Source organism: Saimiri boliviensis, chromosome 4, assembly GCF_048565385.1.
Source record: "Saimiri boliviensis isolate mSaiBol1 chromosome 4, mSaiBol1.pri, whole genome shotgun sequence".
In the NCBI taxonomy this organism is placed as follows: domain Eukaryota; kingdom Metazoa; phylum Chordata; class Mammalia; order Primates; family Cebidae; genus Saimiri; species Saimiri boliviensis.
Genome location: NC_133452.1, coordinates 33,103,874 through 33,130,929, shown reverse-complemented (window position 1 = coordinate 33,130,929; position 27,056 = coordinate 33,103,874). Strand labels below are relative to the sequence as shown.

Here is a 27,056-nt window from a genome sequence, read left to right as displayed (position 1 = left end):
ACCTTCATGCCCAAAGACCCAAAAACATTTTTTAAAAAATGAAAAATGGAGGTAAATTTTGATCTCTGATGCAGAAAGGAAATATCTATAGCTCTAAACTCCAGTCTTTCAAGTGTGTCAGTCAAATATAGAAAACTGGATCTACAGAAAGGATTCAGTAGAGACCTCCTCAGATCTGGAGGCATCACCCCAAAGTCACATCCTTTCTGTTGGACTGGAACTAAAGGATTTAGGGCCATCAAATGGTCAAGGTATGTCCCTGTAAAAACCCAGCGTAAAACTACAGACCCCCAGGAGAGAACAATAGAACAAGCTTTTCCTATAGTCTACATTTTACTGGATTTTAAAACTGGCAGCCCACAGTTAGCTTCAACTCATAGTGGGGTCTGAGTCGGCCATTAAAAAAATGATTTCTGGCCAGGCCCAGTGACTCGTGCCTGTAATCCCAACATTTTGAGAGGCTGAGGCGGGTGGATCACCTGAGGTCAGGAGTTTGAGACCAGCCTGGCCAACATGGCAAAATCCCGTCTCTACTGAAAATACAAAAATTAGCTGGGTGTGGTGGTGCATGCCTGTAATCCCAGCTACTCAGGAAGCTGAGGCAGGAGAATCAGTTGAACCCGGGAGACAGAGGTTGCAGTGCGCTGAGATCGTGCCACTGCACTCCAACCTAGACAACACAGTGAGACTCTGTCTGAAAGGGGCAAAAAAAAAAAAAAGATTTCTAACATGTATAAGCCAACCAACTTAACATTAATACTGATGAGAAATCTATGAAGAGCGCAATGATCATGAATTTTTATGCTTTTTAACATCAAAGCCTTGAAATATAAAGCAGAGCTGATAACATTTCAAAGAAAAATACACAAATATCAACCACAATAGATTTTAACAGAACTCTTTTACAAAAGAATATATATAGCAGACAGATTTTTAAAAAGAGACTCTAATGGCACAATGAACAAGTTTGATATAACATATACAGAGAGAGCTCTGCACCCTGATACAAATTCCTTTCATGCATATTTAAAAAATATATTATAATGGATCACATATTAGACAACAAAGAAAAATTTCAACAAATTCCAAAGCACTGATATCATAAAGACCATGATCTTTGAGCACAGAAGACCAAAAATATGATAGTCAAAACCATATTTTACTTTATTTTAAAATAACCAATGGGTTAAAAAGGAAATGGCCATGGGAATTACACGATCATTTTTTAAATGAAAAGAAAAGCATTATTTATCAAATACCACAGACGTGGAGTTAGGTAGATGAAAAATTTCATGGCCTTAAAAAATTCCATTTGAAAATAAAAATTTAACGTGAATAAGTTTAATGGCCAAGTCAAGGAAACAGAAAAAGAATAACATATTGCTACCAAGACAGCAGAAGAGAGGCTCTGGATTTTCAAGATGGTAGACCAGATACCTGAAAATCTTCCCACTAAAAATATATACGTGAAATAAAACAGACATACTTTTAAATGTCTCACTAAGAGTAAAGGTGACGGTAGAAGCTAGAAATGAAGAGGAAAGGAATACTATCAGGTAATCAACAGAACTTTGCAGCCCAGAGGGTGGGGATGAAGGCAGTATTTTCAGTTTCGTTAATCTAGAGCCGGAGTTTGCATATTTTGTGTGTGTGTGTGTGAAAGGTCAGATAGTGAATGTTTTAGCTTTGAGGGCCAAATACTCTCTGTAGCAACTACTCAATTCTGCCATTGTGATATGAAAACAGCCCAGCTGATCTATAAACAAAGGGATGTGCTTGTGTTCCTCTAAAGCTTTATTTATCAAGATAAACAGTGAGCTGGATTTGATCCTAGGGCCATACTTTGCTGACCTCTCACCTGGGGCTTGGGTCTTAATGCCCAGGAAGGGAGAGGAAATATAGCCTAATGTCCTATGCCAGGCAAAGAGCAGAAACACACAAAACCAGGTCCTCGATGGAAGGGTAGATTAGAAAAGTCAGCCCACTACACTGTGAAACAAAAAGAAAGCTGGTTTGTTTTAAGACTGAGCTCTGGATGAGCAAAAACAGGTCTTCTCTAAACACTTTCAACCATTGCTGATCCTGGTGCTGTTTGAACTTCAGATTAACACTTATTGAATACTCATAATTGCTCTTGAGCCTGGGATGTCCCTGGAGTGCTTGGTGGAAACAAAGCAAAAACATTTTAATGGCATACCCCCTTGAAGCTTGCTATGCAGAATTCTTACTGATAACGCACCACTAACATTAAACTCACAATCCAAAAAAATATAAAATATATAAGGAAACAATTCAGCATCAGTGAAAACATATGACAAATATCAATTCTCAAGACTTCATTAAATCAGAAATGATGGAATATAGTTATAAAATATGTACATTTAACAAAAAGATACAAAATAAGATATTTCAAAATGAAAAGAAGTTAAGACATTCTAAAAATGGCCAGACAGATTTGAAAGAGAATTGAATACAGCTTCTAGAAATTCAGCCCTAAATAGGAAAAATAAATTCACTCAGATATGATATAGGGAAATCACAAAATACGAAAGACAAAAAGATCATAAAAGGACACATTACCCACAAAGGTAGCTCATTAGAGCACTCTGCAAAATCCTAGGTACACATGCATGACTTGAGAGGATGGGAGTGAAGTGGGGCATGTCCTTACCAGCTCCAGGTTATTTGTTTCCAACATGTTTCCAAGCCCTTATAGAAGATAGTCTGGTAGTGTCTTTTGGGGAAAATTATGGCCAATACAATGCCAGAGCCAGAGTGGGCACTGACCTCCTTAGCATAGACCCTTCTCTGGCTCAGGACAGGGGCCAAGCTCTGGAAGGGAGATGACTACTCACCCACTGCCGAGTATCCAGTGACACATTAGAGAATAGCCCTATCCTGGCTGCCTAATGTAAAGCTGAAGACTGTCTTGGTCCAGAGCAGATGACCAGGTAGGTTGTCAGAGTGAAGGAACAGGCAGCAGGGATCATTTAGCAACGTGCCCTAACTCACAGTTAAAACTGGACTCCAGTGAGGAGGCAGGAAGCATAAGCCAAACAATGCCACCTGAAGGAGCCCAAGTCTCCATACCCAATTCCTGTGGTCTAGACTTCTACTATGCTGTGCCTGCCACGCTGGAATTCTACCAGCGGGACCCAGCCAGCAGGAGGTAGGACAGGGACCGTCACTAAAGATGCTCAACTTTGCCAATGTGCCCTCTCAAAGAATTAGAAACCTATACACTGAATCCAGTACCACCACCATTTTATACTACAATGCTTTATAACTTAAAAGGAAAAAAAAAAACAACAACAACTTTCAATAACCCACCTCAGTTGACTATCATAATAAGCCTGTGTGTCACAGTAGGTTTCTGATTACTTTCAATTTACAAATGATCAGAAATGATTTTTTTCCAGTGAAAATATGTGAGAGTTGTGGTTTGAAACCAGCTTGTAAGATTCTAGATTTTGTATCGTCTCTACTACCTACGCTTTAGGGAAACCCTATCATAGAATAAGAGCTTACAGGGTGATTATTAGTTCTGTTTCCAAACACCAGTATTGTAAAGATATTACAGTATATCTCTTTCTCTCTCTCCTTTCTTTCTTTCTCTTTCTTTCTTTCTATCCCTTCCTCCCTCCCTCCCTCCCTCCTTCCTTCCCTCCTTCCTGACAGTCTTGCTCTGATGCCCAGGCTACAGTGCAGTGGCATGATCTCAGCTCACTGCAACCTCTGCCTCCCAAGTTCAAGCACTTCTCCTGCCTCAGCCTCCCAAGTAGCTGGGATTACAGGCACGCGTCACCATGCCACCTGGCTAATTTTCGGGATTTTTTTTAGTAGAGATGGGGTTTTGCCCTGTTGGCCAGGCTGGTCTTGAACTCCTGACCTCGTCTGCTCACCTCGGCCTCCCAAAGTGCTGGGATTACAGATGTGAGCCACCGCACCCGGCCCCATTCGCTTTTTCAAGCAGACATCTGGTAGCCACTGTCCTCTTAGAATTTGTTTTTTACCTTCTCTTACTCCATATTTCCACTTTATTGCCAACTGGTCTCAGATTTTTCTTTTTAAAATCTCACAAATCAATGTTACCTCCTTATTCTCAGTGTGATTGCTTCAGAGTCTCTGTAGAAGCAGCAGAGAAGAAAAGCACTTCTCTGCAAAACAAAGTTCAGAGGTTGCTCCATTCCCAATTTATTCTCCATCAAGTTGATAGTGAACTTTCCAAAGTCCAAAGTTCCACGTGAGCATGCCACATCAGTGCCACTGCATCTGTTTTACTGGCAGCTTGTTACTTTCCGGATAAAATCCAAACTCCTTAGCACAGCACAAATGCCTGCTGTGGTCTGAACGTTTGTGTCTCCCCTCTTCAGCACCCTCAAAATCTGTATGTTAAACTGAATCGCAATGTAATAGTATTCAGAGTTAGGGCCTTTAGGAGGTGATTAGGTCATGAGGCTGGAGCCCTCACGAATGGGATTCGTCCCCTTATAAAAGAGGCTTGAGGGAGCCTGGCTGAGCCTTCAGCCATGCAAGCACACACAGAAGGTACCATCTAGAAGAAGTAGGCCTTCACTAGACACTGAACCTGCTGGTGCCTTGATCTCGGATTCCTCAGCCTGCAGAACTGTAAGCAATGCATTTCTATTGCTTATAAATTACCCAGTTCTAAGGCATTTTGTTACAGCAGCCTGAACGGACGAAGACAGTGCTCTTCAACATCTTATGGCTGCCTCTGCCATCCTTGTCTGGACACTGAGCTCTTTGAGAATTGGGACTTCATCCTTAATTACTTTATCTCCAGTTTTAGCATGTGGCTTGTAGCAGATGCTCAGTAATTATTTGCGTAATTAATTAATCAAGTTATAGAAAAATGTGATAACTTTTTTACAAAAAGAGCTAGGCCCTAAAACAAAACATTTAGAGTCATTATTGGCTTATTTTTGGGTGAAAGCATTTTTCCAATAGATATATTTACAATCGTCTTCCCTTTTTTTAGAGAGTGCTTTGCTCTGTTGCCTCGGCCAGAGTGCAGTGGTACCATCATAGCTCATAGCAAGCTTGAACTCCTGGGTTCAAGCAATCCTCCCACTTCAGCCTCCTCAACACCTAGGACTTCAGGTGTACACCACTATGTCCAGCTATTTTTTTATATTTGCTCTAGAGATGGGGTGTTGCTATGTTGGCCAGGCTGGCCTTGAACTCCTGCGCTCAAATGATCCTTCTGCCTCGGTCTCCCAAGTGCTGGGAGTACAGGTGGGAGCCATCATACTCGGCATTTTTTTTTAAAGTGATAGAATCCTGCTATGTTACCCAGTCTAGACTAAAATTCCTGGGCTCAAGTGATCCTCCGAATAGCTGGGACTCAGGTACATACCACCAGGTCTAGTTCTACAACAGGTATGCTTATACGGAAGAGTGAAGAATACATAAACCTCGATGAGGCTGCTAAAGTTTTCATTTCTCTCAGGAATCTAAGGCATCAGAAGACTATTTTTTAAAAGATGATTTATTAGATATAGAAGTTGACTCCTGCTGAGCAAAACGGTGATAGTAAAAATGAAAAGAACTTGTAAAAAGACCAGTGTGATTTAAGTAAAACCATCTCTGTGGGTAACTGATACTTTGTTTTTTTTATCTTTGTTTGTTTGTTTTTTTTTTTTTTTATCATGCCCTTTCTATTCCTGTGAGATAAAGGTAGAAATTGAAATGGCAGTTTTGAAAGAAAACTGAAAGAGACAAGAGACCGGTTCAGCCTAGAAGGACAGAGAATTATCTATGGAACGGCCAGAAACAGTAGACAAGAGCCTGGACCACAAACAGAGGAAGGCAAGGTCTGCTAATGACGAATATGGAAAAAAAGAGTGGAGGGGGGGAAAAAGAGGGTTTTAAAAAATAAAAGGTAACATTATACTGCTTATATATTTTGCATTCTATTTCTATGGCAATAGGTTAGCAGATCGGGTTGTTGCTAAGGGAAACAAGAACTTCATTTTGAGACAATCATGGGAATTTTTCTAGAATCATCTCTTTATTGCTGTCTGTCCAGAACAATCTAAACTGGCGGTGGTAAGAGCATCAGTGTAGGAAGAGAACACTGACAAGGCCAAACAACGAAGTGGTGACTCACTGAGCCTTTGCCCTGTCAAGGGGCCTACAGTGAAACAGCCACCTTATAAAACGCCATGCACTTACAGGGGGACTTCACCACGAGGTGCGTAATCACCTCAAAGACCCAAATGGCAGCTTTGTTAGTGTTCAGTCTGTATTGCCTTCTTAATATGTAAATGCCAAAACATTAATAACTAATAACATTAATAGAATGTCAAAACACTGCAGGTACAAACATCTAGTGTGATGGATCTCTCCTCCCTCAGATCTTTACTCACATCTCACCTTCTTATTTTTGTTTATTTATTTATTGAGACAGAATCTCACTCTCTCACCCAGGCTGGAGTGCCTCGGGTTCAAGCGATTCGCCTGCTTTAGCCTCCTGAGTAGCTGGGATTACAGGCATTTGCCACCATGCTGGGCTAATTTTTGTGGTTTCAGTAGAGATGGGGTTTTGTCATGTTGGCCAGGTTGGTCTTGAACTCCTGACCTCAAATGATACACCCGCCTCGGCCTCCAAAGTGCTGGTATCACAGGTGTGAGCCACCATGCTCGGCCTACATCTTACCTTCTTAATAAGCCTCTTAGGCCTTCCTGTCTGAAATTGTATGTCCCTGCTACACAGTAACTTTCTTTCTTTCTTTCTTCTTCTTTTTTTTTTTTTTTTTTTTTGAGACAGTCTTGCTCTGTTGCCCAGCTGGAGCACAGTGGTGCAATCTCGGCTCACTGCAACCTCTGCCTCCCAAGTTCAAGCCATTCGTCCTCCTCAGCTTCCTGAGTAGCTGGGACTACAGGCATGTGCCACCACGCCTGCCTAATTTTTGTATTTTTAGTAGAGATAGGCTTTCATCATGTTGGCCAGGATAGTCTCAATCTCTTGACCTGGTGATCCACCCGCCTCAGCCTCCCAAAGTGCTGGGATTACAAGCGTGAGCCACTGCGCCCAGCCTACACTGTAACTTTCTAAACCCTTCCGTGGATTATTATTCTACTTAACACTGATCACCATCTAACAAACTGTAGACGGTATTTTACTTATTTGTGTTTATTGCCTGTCTCTCATTAGAAAGTAAGCTCAGTCTACAGCCATACCACCCTGTGCGCCCAATCTCTTCTGATCTTGGAAGCTAAGCGGGGTTGGGCCTGGTTAGGACTTAGATGAGAGAATGTAAGCTCACTGGGGGCAGGAATTTTTCTCCATTTTGTTCTCTTCCATCTCCCCAACACCTGGAATCATGCCTTCCATTCAATAGGTGTTTGAAAAATATGTGAGTGCGTTAGTGAGATCCACCTGGACCCACTGATATGGATGAAGATGATTTTAAGCTGAACATCAGAACAAACAGCAGCAGCAGGAAAAAATCTGATCTAAAACTTCTTTTGCTGACATAAGCAATGCCTCCTAAAACATATCCACCGTGTCTCTCCTCTCCAGGAGGTGAATGGCCAAAGAAGAGATGGACCACTTGCACCTAGAGAAGATACTGCATAAACACAGCCTCCCCACTTGTTATTTCACTACTTTCCCGCCATATACTTTCCCTTAAAGTCCTAGGCCTCTTTCTTACTAATATGATATATAAACACTCAACTCTAGCTGTTTAAGAAGCCAATTCTTTGAGTAAGTCACTTTCATTGATGTAGTGTTGACTACATGAATACACTTTGGCTAGGCACAGTGGGTCACACCTGTAATCTCAGCACTTTTGGAGGCCAAGGCGGGCAGATTGCTTGAGGCCAGAAGTTCAAGACCAGCTTGGGCAAGGTGGTGAAACCCTGTGTCTACAAAAAATACAAAAATTAGTCAGGTGTGGTGTCACCCACCTGTAGTTCCAGCTACTCAGGAGGCTAAGGTGGGAATATCACTTGAGCCCAAAAGATCGAGGCTGCAATGAGCTGAGATCGCACCACTGCACCCCAGCCTGGGGGAAAGCGTGAGACTCTGTCTCAAAAATGAAACAAAACAAAAGAATAAAGTTTGTCTATTCTTCTCTTAGTTTGTCTTTTGTCAGTTAATTTGCAGGCCCCTGACCACTGAATATAAGTTGGTAGAGGAAAAAGACTTTTCCCCACTTCCAACAGAATGAATGAATGAATAACAAATTGACACTCCTATCATATGACACGATAAGTGATGTGTTTTCTCAGTCAGGGAAGTAACTGTGGGTATTCAGCTTCATATCTGTACAAAAATAGATATAGGATGTTAAAAGAAAAAACAGTTTGCTACGTGATGATTCCAAACTGATTGAAACAAATTTTAAACTATAATTGCTAAGGTATATGAAGCCAATCATCAGAGAAGAAAATAGTAAGGTCTTTCATCATTCTCCAGATATTTGAGTCAAACAAAAATTGTTTTAGATAAGGTCTGACTCTGTTGTCAAGGCTGGATTGCAGTGGCACAATCCTAGCTTACTGAAGACTTGACCTCTCGGGCTCAAACAGAGAAGTCTACATGGATTAAAGGCCTTCTTCCATCCGTATCTCTCTCCTCCCAGTTTGAGATATTAGGTTGACACAAAAGTAATTGTGGTTTTTGCCATTATTGCTCCAACCTAACATTAAAACAACTCTGGTTTTGTCACTGCGTAGCTTCGAACCCTTCAGATTGAATCTCTTCTGCTTGAACACCTGGCACCATGTGAGGTCATGTGATTGAAAAGGGCATAGGCCAGGTGCAGTGGCTCACATCTGTAATCCCAGCACTTTGGGAGGCCGAGGTGGGCGGATCACAAGCTCAGAAGTTCAAGACCAGCCTGGCCAATATGGAGAAACCTCATCTCTATTAAAAATACAAAAATTAGCCGGGCGGGGTGGTACACACCTGTAGTCCCAGCTACCTGGGAGGCTGAAGCAGAAGAATCGCTTGAACCTGGGAGGTGGAGGTTGCAGTGAGCCAAGATTGCACCACTGCACTCCAGCCTGGCAACAGAGTAAGACTCCATCTCAGAAAAAAAAAAAAAAAAAAAAAATGCGTAAAGCCACCATCCTGCCATGGAATGTTAACAGTCCAGTGCAGGCTACCAGATTACAATGCACTGAGAAGAGCTAGGCCAGAGGAGTGGGCCAAAATGACACGAGAACAGTAAAAGCAAGAAGCGGCGTTGAGAAATGATTCAAAGAGAAAAGGATACAGGACCTGGATCTGAAAAAATAATGCTCTGGTCGCGAAGTGGGACAGCGCAGAAAAGCTTGCAAGGTTGGGTGTCTGCATGTCAAGCCCAGAGGCTGGAGAAGCATGGCCGACTGGAATGTGGAAAGCAATTTGCACTGCTGGACCACAGGGTGAAAGGAAAGGGGAAATTACAGCCAGAGGAGTGAGAACGTTGGATGGTGCAAATACCTCTGTCTACAAAAAGTAGCATTGGCTGGGTGCAGTGGCTCACGTCTGTAATCCCAGCACTTTCGCAGGCCGAGGCGGGTGGATCACCCGAGGTCAGGAGTTCAAGGCCAGCCTGGCCAACATGGTGAAACTCCATCTCTACTAAAAATACAAAAAATTAACTGGGTGTGGTGGCATGTGCCTGTAGTCCCAGCTACTCAGGAGGCTGAGGCAGGAGAATCGCTTGAACCCGGGAGGCAGAGGTTGCAGTAAGCCGAGATTGCACCACTCCTCTCCTGCCCGGATGACAGAGACTCTGTATTAAAAATAAATATTTTTTAAAAAGGAGCATCAAAGGTTTTTAATTTGGGAGTCATGGGATTAAATCTGTATGAGAGATTTCTCTTATGATAACAGACAAAGCATGAGACATGGTTAGGCTACAATAGAGGATGAAGACCTGAGATCAGGGGAGTGACTGAGAAGATGAAATCAAGGGGCCGCGGGAAAGAACGGGCATAAGGGATTAAGAGGGGACTGGGCAGAGGTTTCTCAGCTATCTGGCTTGGGTTACCGGGTAGATGCCTTTACTCTTACTGAAGACATGGAAGGCAGGAAGAACAATGGAGACCTAGGCTGGTTAACTCTGATCATTTGTTTGATGATTTCAATATACACGTATTATAATAATGACATATTAAATCACTTAAGATTTGGGTTCATGACCCTTCCATGTCAAAATACATCCTTGAGTCAAAAAAAAAAAAAAAAAACAGCCTTGAATCAAAAGAAATTGATTTTCTTTCTGTGAAAAGACAGAAAATCCTTCTCCGAGAAGTGGTATTGCCTTATATTTGAAATAACATTGTACAATTTATACCAATCTTGAATATTATTAAAAAATTAGAGGTAGGAAAGGATGTTAAATATCTTCCTGCTATTGGTTGAGAGTGGTGGCTCATGCCTGTAATCCCAGCTCTTTGGGAGGCTAAGGCGGGTGGATCACCTGAGGTCAGAAGTTCAAGACGACCCTGGACAACATGGTGAAACCCCATCTCTACTAAAAATATAAAATTAGCTGGACATGATGGTGGGTGCCTGTAATCCCAGCTACTCAGGAGGCTGAGGTGGAAGAACTGCTTGAACCCAGAGGGCGGAGATTGCAGGAGCCAAGATCACACCACTGCACTCCAGCCTAGGTGACAGAGCGAGGCTCTGTCTTACCCCCACTGCCCCCAAGAAAAAAATCTTCTTTTCAACTATAACTTAAAGAATGAAGTCATCTTAGCCCAGTAGGAGTATGAACTTTCTCCGGGGTTACGAAACCGACTGCTGGCAAAGTAAAAACCAGAACCCAGGGCTCCTGACCCCAGCCTGGAGTTCTTAGTAGATCCAGCTTGAGTCAGAAGGAAGAAGGGGCTGGTGACCTGAAAGAGGCTGAATCCCTCCCACAGTTGTACTGCTTCAAATAAACCTTATTGTTCCCATCAGAAAGAAAGCAGCAGATCTTCCTGGGCTTTTAAGAAGTTTTTCAAATTCTAGGAATTGGTTTCATATTCGTAGTTTACAGAACCACGTTAATAGTTACTGTTTGCTGACTGCTGACAACACCCTAACTGAAGTTAAAAACACTAAGTAGCATTTCATCATCATCTGACCTTTCCAACATTTTTATTTTGTTCTGGGCCAAGGTAGCCAAAGGCTTCACGAATAATTGACAGATAATATTGAAACGATTTTAATTCTACCCTCAATTGAGGTAAACATCAGAAAATAATTATTCTGCATACAAATCTTAAGCACTGTGTTATGATGATCTCTACAGTAATTATTCTTGTTTCCACTGTAAAGAATGGGAAGTGGAGGAATTATTTTTAGTTTGTTATTCATGGGCTGAAGTTTGAGTTCAGGTTGTGGTAATAAAATTAAAGAATTCATTTTAATCAAGTATGCAGGATGCTGATAAAATAACTTTAATGAAGAATGTTGAAAACATCTAAGAAATATAACTAAATATATAATGGAGAGTTATAATATACAAAAAGGTAAGTTAAGGCTTAATAATTCATATTGGAAAGGTGCCCTGGCTAGGAAAGGACATTCAGGGAGAGGGAGAGCCATGATGGATCTCAGCATCCTCCAGCCCAGAGCATCCCTGTAAACATGCATTCATTCATGTGATGCTAACAGAACACCCAGGAAAACATCAGCAATATCACCAGCTGGCACAATGGCAAATTAAGCAAAGATTCTTGAAACCAGTCTGCTTGAATTCTTCCTATAGGATCTAAAGTCCGTTGAGAATACTGTAGAAGCCATTCTGTGTCAAAAATTTTACATTATTTTAATGAAATGTAAAGGATAGAAATGTAAGAATGTTTTCTTTTTTTTTTGATATCAAGTCTCACTCTGTAGCCCAGTCTGGAGTGCAGTGGTGCAATCTCAGCTCACTGCAACCTCTACCTCCCAGGTTCAAGTGATTCTCCTGACTCAGCCTCCTGAGTAGCTAGGATTATAAATGCACGCCACCGTGCTCAGCTAAGTAGAGACAAGGTTCACCATGTTGGCCAAGCTGGTCTTGAACTCCTGGCCTCAAGTAATCCACCCACCTCAGTCTCCCAATATGCTGGGATTACAGATGTGAGCCACTGTACCCGACCTCAGAATGTTTTCTAATGTTAAAATATAATCCCAGTACTTAACTTGAAAAGGCTGTTAGGAGCACTTTCATGAAACACAGCAATATGGTATAGGCTGTGTTTTGTGAGGTCAGAGACTGACTAAAACCCTCTGGATATTACTAGGAAGAATCCTTAGCATTTCCCTCTCTCCTTATTCAGTTGGTGAGAGTGTTCACAGTGCTTGCATAATAATTGCCTAATTAGGAAGGGTCTCTCACAAAGCTCACCCCAAATACTACTGCATACAGAATAAGGCATCTAGGACTGGGTCCCCTCTAGCTCTTTGAAAAGTCTTTACCCCTTTCTTCCTTTACATTATAGGAACCTGGGGCTTAGAAACATCAGCTAGCTGAATTTTAAGGCCATTAAAGCTGTATTAAGCTATGCATATGTTTTTTAAGGTAGTTCTCAGAGTAGAGCGTGCGAAGTATTAATTCAATCAGTTCTAAAGACCAACCTGTTCTAAAACGGTTACCACAGCCTGGCTGGCTATGCGTATGTTTGGTTAGATGCATTTAGTTCCTGAAAGGAGGATATAAAACAAAGGCTAGCTATCTCTGTTTCTTTTTTAAAAAAGGCCATAAATTCGTAACATTGCAGCAGATTTTATGAAGTCATCTCCTTCACAATTCCATATTATTGACAGAATTGTTTCTTGTCAACCTCTTTAAGTTTTACCTTGGCAAATTGCTGCTTATCAAGTGATGCAAAATTTAACACAAAAACAGAGATAACAAGGTATAATCAAAAGAGCACTGAAGCAGGAATCAAGAAAGCTAATTCCTAACAATTGCTTGAATAAGAAAATAAAAAATTGTAACATATAAAACATACATAAATAATAAGTATTATCTATTACATCTATAGACAGCAAGCTAATGAATGCATAGGAAATTTTCTTTTTTCTAAGTTAGGTCTGTCATCTTTTCACAGCTTCAATGAAAGAGTCTTAGGCTTAACTACAAATATCAAAGCTATACAATTGCAAGATAATCATAGAACTTAACTACAGACAACTAGAGTTAACAACTAGTTATCATAGGCTAGGTGTGTGCTCATCCCTATAATCTCAGCACTTTGGGAGGCTGAGGCGGGAAGACCGTTTGAGCCCAGGAGTTCAAGAACAACCTGAACAACAAAGTGAGACCCTGTCTCTACCAAAAAAAAAAAAAAAAGAAAAAGAAAAAGAAAAAAAAAGTTAGCTGGGTGTGATGGCATGTTTTGACTGAAGTGGGAGGATTGCTTGACCCCAGGAGTCAAGAGGCTACAATGAGCCATGATTGTGCCATTGCACTCCAGCCCAGGTAACACAGCAAGAGCTGGTCTCAGAAAACAAACGATTATATTAATTTTTTTTTCTCAACTGTTACATTACTGATTCAGTGTTTTTATAAAAATTTAAGTTTATGAGATGACATTATCAAAGTGATCTAATAAATAAGTGTGCCAATTAGATTGGTGAGCTATAGTTTCTTCAATTTCACTTTAACATTAAAAATATAACATTAAAGATATAGCACCATGGCTTGGTGCTATGGGATGAGTATTTGTGTCTTCCCCAAATTCCTATATTGAAATCATAAGCCCAAGGGACGGTTATTAGGAGGTGAGGCCTTTGGGAAGCAATTAGGTTATGAAGGCAGAGCAGAGTAACATCAGTGGCCTTGTAAGAGAGACCACAGAGAGCTAACCAGCTTCTTCTACCATGTAAGGACACAGCCAGAGGCCACCTTCTATGAGAAACAGGCCCTCACCAGACACTGAATCAACCAGCACCTTGATCTTGGACTTCCCAGCCTCCAGAACTATAGGAAAATAAATGTCTGCTGTTTATAAGTCACACTGTTTATGGTATTTTGTTATAGCATCCCAATGGATTAAGATACTTGGATTCAGAATTCCCTCCCAAGTAAAACACTGTGAAGGGCTTGGAGAAAATGGTGGCCATGTGCCAAGCCTGAAGAAGTGTCATCCTTCAGACACTGAAGATGCTGGAGTCAGCATTCTTGGCACACTCCGGCATCAGTCCTTGCAGTGGGGGAAGGCTCTTCTTCACACAGCAGACATGGCAGAGAAAATGGACACAAACTAAAAGTAGGTACCCAACGGTCAGGTGCAGTGGCTCATGCCTATAATTTCAGTGCTTTGGGAGGCTGAGGTGGGAGAATTGCTTGAGCCCAGAAATTCAAGAGCAGTCTGTGCAACATAACTAGACCAAGTCTCTACCAAAATAAAAATAAAACCATATGAAAGTAGGTATCCATCGTGCTCTGTGTCCATTAGACATTAGTAAAAGGATTCCAGTTGAGAGGAACAACATTTGAAGTCATCATTATTCCCTCCTCTTTAAATCCACTAATCTTCCATGTTTCAGGTTCTCTGTGTAGCACACTAATGCCTGCCACAAGGGTGCTACCAACCAGAATCTTCACTGAATCTTCTTGGTCTGAATTGCACATATCTCAGAAGAGAGTAGAAAATGTGAAAGGGCACCATGGCCCAGGCATTGACACTGTCACAGATACAGCATAATTACTCGCTATTGGACAAGTAAAATGCTAACGCTCAGTGCTGCGGAGTAAGAATTTTTCCATGTTTACTTTTTAGCCCTTTTTTACCAAAGAAATTCCAGATGGTGCTTTTAACATTAAAGGAAAGCTCAAAGACAGTCTCCTACCCCTCACGCACCCATCAACCCACCCTGCCTCTTGCCTCAGTAAGGCTTTAAACAGTTTGTTTTAAAATGAACCCGTAAAAGTAAATGGACACCTAAGTCATTTACCTCCAAGGAGTCACTTTCACAGTCTCCTTCCTCTGTGCTTCTCCCCTTCTCTTCGGTAATAGTGTTCACCATCTCAAAAAACCTACAATACAAGTTAGCACATGAGCTTCATAACACATACAATAGTAAATACAAGCAAATGCATCTCAAAGTGGCTTCAGAACCAAAACTGAGAGCTAAGAGAGTCTCTAGAACCAGGCAATAAACATACTCTCATGATCAGGTGAAAAATATAATTTTTCAAAAAGAAAATACAGGTTGGTAGGATTTTCTAGAAATTTCTAACCTGATGCCTCACTTCAAATACATCTTTCTTCAGGAACTCTTCCTGGAAAGTGTTTTTTCTGGAGACCATTTCAGAGAGAAGCAAAGTCATGACAATGAGAAACAGATTGGCAGCCTGCTCCCTATGGCTAGTCCATTCAGAGAAGAGGCTGTTGGTTCACAGACAAAGCCAGGAAGCCCTATGAACAAGGGCTGATGATCCCACAGGCAGGTTATGCTATGCAATGCCAGCCCAAGGGAAGAGCAGGTTATGGCTTGATAAGAAAAGTCTGCCTAACACATCTCAGAACCTTTCTTACCCATTCATCTGTCAACAAATGCTCATTGAGTGTCTACTAGGATAAAGAACTGTTCTGGCCATTGAGAACATGATGATGAACAAAGTCTGTCTTGGAATTTGGACCCTATTTATGGAGTTCCTGTATGGTGCCAACTTCTTCACTCTTCCTGTCTCTACACACATTTCTTGGAGGTCCATGTCAAGAAAAAAAAAACTTGCCAAGCCTGACTGAAATAACAGCATGCGCTCATGATGATTAAACAGCACAATGAGTGTGAGAAAAAGCTAGTTCAACCAAGAGGAAGAATAAAGTGAACGATCTAAAAAAAAAATCTGGCCTTATAGACACGATTTAAGATCTAGGGTAAAGACTTGCATCAGCCACTAATGCAAAAATTTTCAATATGAACATCTCGAGGCAGAATCTAACACTCAACAGTGGGATGGTAGCATAGTGTAATTTTCAGGAGCTAGAATTCCGAAGTCTCCTGTGCCTGGTTCAAATCCCAGATTTTTATGCTTACTAACTACATGATTTTATGCTATACTCTCAAAGACTACTTTTTTTTTTATTCTTTTCAACAAAGATATTAATACTACCCATCTAATACGGTTTCTTTGAAGAGTAAAACAAATACTAGTTCTGGGGCACACACCTCATAAATCTTAGCTGCAACTATCATAGAAACAAGTCAACGCCCTTGAGAATTTAAATGTAAGTAGAAAATTAGTCCATAAAAGAGCTAGGAATTTTCTTATTTCCAAGTGTTTTCTTTTTCCCTTACCATATGTTTTATGATAATAAAGATAAAGCTCGAGCCAAGAATTGTGGATTCAATAAACACTTTTCTTTTTCACATCAAGATAAAAATGAACGAGTGTATATTGTAGCTAGCATATCAGTCATTTATAATGAAGTCAAATAGTAATTATTTAAATGAGACCAATCAGCAGCAAAATTCTGAGTCCAAACTAACTTTCATCTACCCTTTGGCTTCTAAATTATCACTCACTTCTCTAGTTTCCCACAGTCAATCACAGTGCTCTAAAGAAGTAAGAAGAATTTAATTATTAGCCCAAGAGGCACATACAATGGAGAAAAACATAAACATACAATGCAGTCCATGGATTTTTGCATGATTTCTTTTACTGCTATAGATCAGATCACTGGCTCTTAATTCAGGTTTCACCCCCACCAGAACATCCATTGTAATTAGTCTGAGGTTGGGGGTCGGGGGAGAGGCATTGTTTTTTTTTAAAGCTGGCCAGGTGAATCTAACTAATATAAGCCAAGGTAAAGAGCTACTATTGTGGATAATAATGAGATGATTTAAAATAATTTGAGGATGAAAATTCTGGTAATCATATACAGTAGGTGAACACTTAAAATATGAGTTATAATATTTAACAATTAACCAGTAAGTCTTGGTTAATGTTCTATCTATGGGGAAATAAGTTATGACTAAGATAAAGTTTGACTTTATTAAAGAGAACTCCCCCAAAATCTGTTAAATTTTTGACATAATTATAAAATATTAGCCCAAATAATGCATTTATATAACCACATAGCCATGAATTCTTCATGGGAGGTCCATGTTCACTCACTAGTTGAAAACAATGATCAGGTAAGAAGAATCTTTTTCACACACAATGACTAATACATACTTTTTACAATGAAGTTCTGTACAGAAATAGATTTGGAAATCATCAGAATTGTGGAGCACATACAGAAAACAGCATCTTTCTTCAAACTTAGAAATACTGAAACAAACAAGCAAAAAAGCATTATTCAGAAACCTATCAATTCTTCTATGGTCCTAATGATGAAAAAGAAATATATTTTAAATTCAATCCCATTGATATCAATGTTGTTTATAACAAGAAGTTAGAAATAGCACTTTAAAAAGTGATATTTCCCTTACCACACTACTAAAAATTATTTACTCTTCCGAGAAGTATCCTCCTTCTCATGTGTAAAGAGGAGGGTGCTCTAGGGAGTTTTAAGCACACATGAACCACACATCCTTTCAACAGAGCAGGGAAAGTTGTCCTGCCTACTACACTATTCCGTGTGCTGGGAGGAAAAGCATAAATACCAACTGGCTGGCTGACTTCAGTGATTCTGGCCCTATGCAATCTGCAGAACAATGAAATGTTTCCAAAGTTAGGCAGGCAATTTATGGAGGCAGTAAAAGCACCTCATTCGTTACAGAGATTTTAGAGGAGTAAAGCCACGTGCAAGTGCACTTGGTTGGGACTCAGCGGGCGGCTGACTTTACGGCAATATAAAACAATTTTGAGTCGACCCACGAGACCATGCTGTTTTATGCCAGGTATTGGCAACCATTTTCCGTAACAGGCCAGATAGTAAAACACTTCAGGCTTTTCAGGCCAAACTATGTAATTCTGCCGCTGAAACATGAAAGCAGCCTGAGATGAGGCATAAACGAATGAACATGGCTGTGTTTCAGTAAAACTTTATTTACAAGACAGGTAGGCGACCAGATGTAGTCCATGGGCGACAGTTTGTCGACCCTTTTTTTATGCCTTTGTGCCTGCTGTTCCTTCAATTTGGAACGCATGCTGTTTTTTAGTTTTAAAAGAAACTCTATTCACAATTTAAGGCCCAGATTAGACCTTACCTTCTCTCCCTGCCCTAATTCTGCCCTAAACAGAAGGCCTTCCTCTTGCACCTGTGTCCTCTGAGTATACTTCTTTCATTGCTCTTCTCAGATGGTATTGTCATAAGCTGTTACATGTCTGTTCCTCTCCCTTGCTGGGCTGTGAGCTCTTTAAGAGAGGAGTTGATGTCTTGTTACATTTGTATCTTTGGCGGTACAGGTCTCAACATTCGACACACAGCTGGTGCTCAGTTAATGCCCACTAACTCGAGCTGTGAATGTTCCTAGGAGATGCAAGGCAAGCTGCTGACCTTGCTGGATTTTCTTCCATAGTTTGTCATCTCTTCTTTATGGAGGAGGAGGCCAGGAAAAATGATCTCTCTTTGAAGTTACAGACCACAATTCAAGTTTCTCAGTACATAAGCCAGCAATCGCCAGATACTAGCAGCCTATGTATAGGTCATAAATCACAAAACTGTTACGTAGGGCTACCACACTTAATTAAAGAAAATTAATTCATTGGAAAACAGATATGATAAAGTAAAATTTACATTTACCATACTTTCTTAAGTGGATTGCTTAAAAATGCAGCAATAAATAATGAGTGCCTTGCTAACGACTGGCTGTAAAAATTAAATATTGAGAGTACAGCTTTATTTGAGAAAAGTATCGACTGAAAGATGCATAATGAGTCAGTCCATCATCTTGCTTGTTTCTGTTCAAATCATTCATGAGGTAACAGGTAGCCTTACCAGGAGAACTCCAGTTTTTAGTGACTCAGACTGCTCTACCAATTTATGCTCTAATAAAACCAATTACTATTATCATTCCAAAAGCAACAGGATATTGCATAACCGGCCTGCAAAAATCTGTTGTCTCTCATTGCTATGACGTGGGGATAAACAGTAGTAAGCACATCTAATTTGGTTTGAAACTTGCAAGAGTTGATTTAGCATGAGCTTCAATAGAACAATTATTTAAAGACTTCACCACTCACTCTTGAGTCTTAAAAAGAATTCTTATTTCTAAATCCTAAGAAATGGTATTTTCTGAGCTACTGGCATTGTGACAGTAGTCAGAACTGCAGTTCACCACTGTAATCTCAAGATCAGTGCAGGAAAGTGACCTTAGGAATTTTTTTTTTTTTTAAATGGACTCCCTATCATCTGAAGTCATTCATATTAGTGGGAGGGGTCAGGCAGGGTGGCTCACGCCTGTAATCTCAGCACTTTGGGAGGCCGAGGCGGGCAGATCATGAGGTCAGGAGTTTGAGATCAGCCTGGTCAGCATGGTGAAACCCTGTCTCTTCTAAAATACAAAAATTAGCTGGGCATCATGGTATGCACCCGTAATCACAGCTACTTGGGATGCTGAGGCAGGTGAATTGTTTGGACCCAGGAGGTGATGGCTACAGTGAACCCAGATCAGGCCACCGCACTCCAGCCTAGGAAACAAGAGCAAAACTCTGTCTCACAAAATAAAATAAAATAAGATAAAATTAGTGGCAGGACACAAGCGAGTAGATGGCATATGTGCTTTGGATCCATGCAAGGGAAGATGAGTTCCTGGTAAACCAAAAGGACAGAAAATCATCCTATTATTGAACAAACCGATAGCTCAGCTAAAGAGGATCTCCACCTGACTCAGTTTTGTCTACATTTTGATTCTGGTCTACAGTTTGCATTTACCCCCACAGTTGCCATATTTTAAGTAGGTCACAAGCACAGAGTCAGTTCAACCAGCAGTGAACATTTTGTTGCAAATCTTTTCCTAATAGAGATAGTGACACAGAGGAAGCTTGGGCATTTCCAGAACGATTCTTGACACTCTTTGTATTTTAAAATCAAGATGAAAAGTTCTAACCAGTCCATGAATGGTGCAGAAAAATGTCTTATAAGTAAACAAAATGTATCAAGGAAACTTACCTCACTCCCCTGACGGAAGAGGCACTGAAATTCCACTCATGTATACCTTTCTGGAACAACAACAACAAAATAGTGAGTCATCCAAATGGAGAATAACGTAACAACAATAATTTTGTTTAATTATTTTTAAAGTAATATACACAGCCACTTTTCCTGGCACACTATGTTTCATGGAAGAATTATCTCGATGGAAAGCACAATTCATTCTCAAGTTATAAGGGCAATGTTTACTTAATTCCTGTACTTCAATAAAACAGCTTCCGAAAGAACCTAAAAGAATTCATCTCATTAAATTATAAAATTTGATATTTAGTAATAACTATTGTGTGTTAATTTTTAAGTAAAAAAACTCAATGATCAAGGTAATGAGATTATTACAGTTGAGAAATATTTCTTTTCTAAGAAAGATAAGCATTAATTTGAACAATAGCAAGGTTTTAAAGATAATTATTTCTGCATTATCTTTAGTTAAGATTTCCAACAAAATAGGCGGCGGTTCTATTTCTTTAGAAAGTTGTACAGCAAGAATGTATGTGAACACTCACGTATACAGTGCACATCATAACTACAACGTATTGCTACCTAATTTAGGCAAAATTAAATATGCTAATAAAGTTTGAACATAAAAAATTTGATTGTCATACTATAAACAGAGGTGATTTGCAGACCCAAGGTGAAGAAAAATGTGGGAATTTATTTCTTGAGTTTATTATTAAAGCTAATTTAAAATTATCAAATTCATATGTTCCTAAATTAAATAAATTACAAAATGGATCATATTCCCTTTTAAACTGCATGACAATATAAAATTAATAGCATAAATGTTTTTACAGAAATAAAGTAGTTGATCCATGTGTCTAAGTTGAGCAAGTACAATACAGCAATAAACTGACACTGAAATTCAAGTCCGTAAATTTCAAACAACAAGGAAAAGGAGTTCTTATCCACCCACTGCCAGGAAGCTGAGGTCTTGCCTGGGTGAATGAGATGGGGACACAGCCTTCTGGCTCTGAGGTAGCTTAGAACCCTCATTTTGGCTAAAGCAACTCAAAAGCCATAATTTATATCTATAGCCCATAATTCTTTGCTAGGGCCATGCAAGTTAAAATAAAAATAGATCCCCTCAAGTCAAATGTGAATTTACTAAAAAGCTAGTTTCACTGCATATCAGTCAGGCCATGAGGATGTGACCCGAATGAACACAGAGCAAATTTTGTCGCATGAAGTCCAGGAGGGAAGATACCATAAAAAGGTACTCATGGCACGTGGTGGCTCTCTGAACCAGAGTACAGAGGGTGTGAAATTAAAATAGCAGCCTGGAGCCTCAGCTGGTAATTTGGAAAGTTGCTTCTAAATCCTGTTGGCCTCAGGTGAACTTCTAAATATATATATATGACCCCGAAGCTGCAGCTGTTACCTGTACACCACTTTCGTACAATGCAGCCTTATCCTCAGAGCCTGCAGCTGAGCTGCTTTCCAAGATCACGTCCAGGAGCAGAAGTGGGAGGTGAGTGCGGAGCTGAGCCAGTGTGCAAACCCGCCCCTGAACACAGCAACTGGCAAATACTAACAAGGGAGCACTGGTAAAACCCATCTTCTAACAATCCTTTTCTGGGAACAGCCAAGTAGAGATTTTCCAGATTGACTGGACCGGTTTTGTAGGAAAGGAGTGGAGCATTTCCAGAATGCTTGGTTCCTGAAAGGTTGCCAGTGCTGCCAGGAAACGTTCCATTTCAGTGATGTAAAGCACAAGCCCTGGTATGGAAGGTGAAGGAGGCCTCTCTCCCCACCTACCTGTAGGACCCACCACAAGGAGGCGCTGATGAGCTACAAAGCCAACAGGTAGTTTAAAGGCTCCTGGGGCCTGCCTGGGAATCAGGGAAAAAGGCGGGGCCAAAGGCAGCCCTACAGTGATAATTAGCCCCAGCAGGCCTCAAACCAACACTCTACCTAATTTAATCAGCACAAGCACCGTTTTCTAGGAACTGATAGCCTCAGATCCCAGGCCCCAGTTAGGGTCAGAATAGGAGCTGGAAGTTAATGCTATAATGACTGAAGGAGGCACTGGCGGGTCCCTAGGCAACTGTCATTCTCTCCAACTCCTGTGCTAACAAAAAATACATTTTGCCCAGGTTCAGGTGGCAATGTTTATGGATGGTGAAATTGATTAGTTTAAACTGGCCATGGGAAGCCCATTTGCCTTGCTGGGGATGGGTTTAGGCATGGTATGAAGGAGAGGGCTTGGCCCCCCTCCCCGGGACGCTGTCTGTGTGAGGTGATGCTTGAAATAGCTAGCTACTTAAGAACATGAGAGGAAAACCAAGAGTATGCAGAGAAGCCAGAATTCAGAATTCTGATACTGAAGTCACCCTCAGAATCATCCCACCTCAAAACTGATTATGTTTTCGTCCAGGCTGTGGTGTAGTGGTATAATCACAGCTCACTGCAGCCTGGATCTCCTAGGCTCAAGTGATCCTCCGGCCTCAGACTCCCAAGTAGCTGGGACTACAGGCACATATTACCAAACCTGGTTAATTTCTAAAAAAATTTTTTGTAGAGATGGGAGTCTTGTTACATTGCTCAGGCTGGTCTTGAACTCCTGGCCTCAAGCAATCCTCCTGCTCTGGCCTCCCAAAGTGCTGGGATTACAGGTGTGAGTCACCATGCTTGGCCTGTAATTTCTTGTAATATGAAATACCATTTCTTTATTATTTAGGCTGTTTTTAGCTGGGAGTTTGTAGCAGAAAGCATCCTTGGTGGATGAGAGCATCAAATCATATTGATCTAGAATCTTCCCTCATAGGTTTCCTGGGCCTTCTGTGAGTGGCCATTGGCTGGAGCTGGAGTGAGGGAGGAGAGTCAATACTGAGTCCTCCACTAGACCCCTGCTTTTGCTTGAAAACTCAAGAGATAGGCCGAGGCTGCCCAAACTTTAACCCCAAAAAGGGGGAGAAAATCTAAATAACCATTTAAAACGTTTTGCAAATAACTTCTCTGTTCCTTAATCTAAGGTTTTCTTTCATTGTACACATGCAGACTTTCTTCAAGGACTAACTTACTTTAAGCAGCAACCATTCATTCAGCAAAGAGAGAACTGTTAAAAGATTGGGATTTCAATTAATTTTACTCCTACATGTACGATGGCTGAGAGTCCCTGGGAATTGATATATAAAATGCTTAAAGTTTTGAAACTATGAAGTATATACTAGCTCACGGAGTTATTCATTCCACATTTTAGAATAAAAATAGTGAGAGAAGGCGTGACTAAAGAAATAAACGTGATAAATGAAAAGCTACATTCTCTATTCTAATTTTAGGAAAAATTTGTAAATACTCTATAGTTAAAAACAACCCATTTCTAGTTTAACATAAGATCTACTAAACTGGTTGCTTCTCTGTTAGTTATAGTTGTTTTAAAGTAACATGGTAATAATAACGTTTTTTTGTATTTATTGCTTGCCCTCTTTCCAATTTTACAACTTTTATTATAAAAAATAGAGGAAATGGTAGTGATAATGAACACACTATGGATAGAATGAGGGTTTGCAAATAAATTGACATAAATTCAAAATGGAAACTGATATATGAAAGGTTCAACTTTTGAATAAGGAGATTTTTTAGCACTAAAAGTTACAGGAAATGAAGACAACATAAGTATAATTCTTCCTGATCAAAAGATGATGAAAATGGAAAATGAACAGTTCACAACTTAAATCTGTAATCCTATTTAATGCACTTGTTTATATCCTAATATATATCCTAATATTTCTTAGCATAATATAAAAATGGTCTCATTAATTGCCACAAAACATAAGAGAATTAATACAAGGCTGACTTTACTGAGCAAAGAACCTCCAGCAAGGAGACAACAATATCAAATAGCTGGAAATAGTACTCATTTTCCAAAAATCTCTGGCTTACTTTCTGTTCTTTTTCTGTCTTCCAAATTCTTCTGGCTCTCCACTCATTCTCTGGGCCTCGCTAATCGCTAATTCCTTTAGCCCCACTCTGTTTCCAAGTGTCCTTGGACAACCTTACTCTTTCCAATCAAGCCTTTGAAAATCTCCTCTCCCAGTCCTGCTCTCTTCTCCACAACATTCATGTCTATTAACTTCTCTTCGTTTTTGTACTTTCCACCAGATGATTACTGTATCTTAGCTTGTGAGAACATGTATGCATATAACCGCATACATGCAAAGCAATGTAAATATTGCACTGCGCTTTAAAGCAGTATCACTAACACGTATGTAGATAGTTATACTGATTATTCCCAATTCTGGCACTGGATGATTCCACTTGGAGTCTTGCCATCAGTTTCCATGAAACACATAAAAAATGAAATTCCTCGTAATTCCTCTGTAACTCAGATTTTCCTTCTAACAATCCTACCACCTTTATTGATGCAATCAAAACACTTACTCCCCCTTTTTAGTCCTTCTTCCTAATTCGTGATTAAGTCGTACACTTTTCTTTCCCAATCATCTGTTCCTTTGCAGTCACAATCATATTATTCTACTGTAGGATCTCTACCTGCCTTGTATCTAACTAGCTCCTCTAATAGTCTTCTCTGTGACCCTCTAGAGCCTAAGACTTCAGAAATCGAATGTCAAGACCAGATCAATCTTATAGCTACACTAGCAACCATTATGGAGCGCTTGTTCCAAGCTGTTTAGCACTGTGCTAAATGATTTCCATTCATCCTCATGCTTAATCTTCACAACAATTCTATGAGACACTGTTATTCTCATCTTACACATATGGCAAGTAAAGCCTGAAGAGTTGAAGCGGATGCCTAGGCCACAAAGCACGCAAGAGCGAATGTCAACCTTCGCACCTATGCACTTTGATGCTGACCCTGGGTTTATAACTCATATTCTGTTCTGCCTTCATGCCAGCGCTCAGATTTTCAGAAACTGCAGCGATGTCCTGTTTCCTACCAAGACATGTTTAAAGTTCTCCTTCCTAGCTTACATAGCACTCTGGAGTTTTATGTCATCCTGTCTACCCAACTATACCTCCCACCTCCCTCAATGCGTTTCCCCTTGTGGGATGAGTCAGGCTCTCCAGCCCCTGAATGTCCCACGCTTGCTTTCACTTCGGTGCCTTGGTTGGAATTCTGCCTTCTTTCTTCTTCTAATCGAGTTTGTCTTTCCGTGTTCCTGCATCTCTTTTAGTTCTACCCACAGTCGAAGTACAGGTCCCATTTCCTTTAGGAAGCCTTCTCAAAGGACTCCATGTCTCCCTGGTCTTCCTCTTCACTGAACGCCACAGACCAAGAACCCATAGCGTCCTCTATAGGAACCAGCACAGGCCCAAAGTCCACAGAACTCAGCAAAATGCTGGTAGATCAATCTGCCCTTCTATCATCTCCACAGTGCTTTTCTCGGGTGTGGCACAATGCGTTTTAACATATTAGAAATGCTGCTGATGGGTTGCTGGGGCAATGACTTCCTTCAAAGTCTTTCCTCTATCACTTCGCTCGTGGAAGTTGGTCTCATGGGAAGCTATTTCTTAACAGAAAGCCTGTCTTCAAAGTCCTTTATCAAGGAAGTGTTCTGCTACGAATAAAGGAATATCACAAGTAACTTTTGTAAGTGTTTCTCCATACAATTGGCAGTCCTCATAATGAAAAAGAATCAAGCTTCTGACTCTGCATATAGTGGCAAATACTGGCATGTGTAATTTGGGGCGTGTTGGGTGAAGATCCTTAAGTTAACACAACCTATGAGCAGAGGGTCTCTAAAATTCAGGTGCAGCCAGTCCCAGTCTTGTAAAAGTGTTAGCTAGGACAGTGTTTCACACACTGGGATTGGAGAAGGACCACTGTTCTGAACGATCCTACTGGTATTCCTCAGTGCTACTAGACGGACTTGGTGTTGAGAAGGCTGGAGAGTTTTCTCCATGCTCATTATGTAATTTTATGTTGCCAACATTTAGTGTGCCTGCTAAAATACTAACTTACAAGACTAGCCATGACCAACTTTATCTAAACGTGGAACAAATTAAAAACATAAATAGCATGCATTCTGGGTGCTGCTAGTATCTATTCATTTTAAACACAAGACACTGCCCTCCCAAGAAACTATAGCACTGGGACCCGCAATTTCTTGCCACTGTGACAGAGGTCACAGGGCCTGCCCATGATTGACATCCAGGAAGGATCTCTCCCAGCTGACTTGGACACATCATAGCATGGGACATTCTTCTTGCTAGATCATGGACTTGCTGTGTTGTTTTCCTGTTGAACTTCCTCAGATGGTGGTTCACGTATGTGAGGTCTGAGAGTCTACCTCATAGAATTGTCCTCAGTAGGTCTGACATGCAGATTAGGAATCTGCAATTTATTTTATTTTGTTTTTATTTAATTTTTGAGATAGAGTCTTTGTCTGTCACCCAGACTGGAGTGCAGTGGTACAATCTCGGCTCACTGCAACATCTGTCTCCCAGGTTCCAGTAATTCTCCTGCTTCGGCCTCCCAAATAGCTGAGATTACAGGCACGCACCACCACGCACGGCTAATTTTTGTGTTTTTAGCAGAGACGGGGTTTCACCATGTTGGTCAGACTGGTCTCGTACTCCTGACCTCAAGTGATCCGCCCGCCTCAGCCTCCCAAAGTGCTGGGATTACGGGCATGAGCCACTGTGCCCAGCTGGAATATGGAATTTAATTAAACCGGCTTCCTGGGTGATTCTAGCGCTGGTGTTCCAGGGAACCACATCTTGAAAAGCACCATCCCCAGGAAACAGCTTAGCTATAAAGCCAAGGATGTAATCATTCTTGAGCTACTACAATTGAGTAATTTAGTATGTTTATATCCCTATTAAAGTTGTTGCCAACCATGGCTGCACATCAGAATCATGAATAAATCTTCATAAAAATGCACGTGCCCAAGCTTCGCTTTAGGTATAAAGGATTCCAACCCTCTCAGCACGTTTCCTAGGGTCAGGGTATTGCAGATAATTCTGATGTAGAGCCAGGTTTGTGTGCCCCAATTCAACACCAACAGCCTCCCAAATGATAACTCCCATGCCATTTAAAGAGCAAA

The 27,056-nt window shown here is 40.7% G+C and overlaps 1 protein-coding gene across 3 annotated transcripts in view; it reads right to left on the bottom strand.

Annotated features, from left to right (window-relative positions):
- The window catches only part of MAP3K5 (mitogen-activated protein kinase kinase kinase 5), a 236,862-nt gene that overhangs the window by 70,428 nt on the left and 139,378 nt on the right, over positions 1–27,056 (bottom strand). For all 3 annotated transcript variants that reach the window (XM_074397398.1, XM_003932483.4, XM_074397397.1), the window contains 3 exons: positions 20,011–20,060; positions 17,130–17,225; positions 14,900–14,981 (listed from right to left, as the gene is read on the bottom strand). In XM_074397398.1, the coding sequence (XP_074253499.1) occupies positions 14,900–14,981; positions 17,130–17,225; positions 20,011–20,060 (228 nt within the window). The remainder of the gene's footprint in view (positions 1–14,899; positions 14,982–17,129; positions 17,226–20,010; positions 20,061–27,056) is intronic.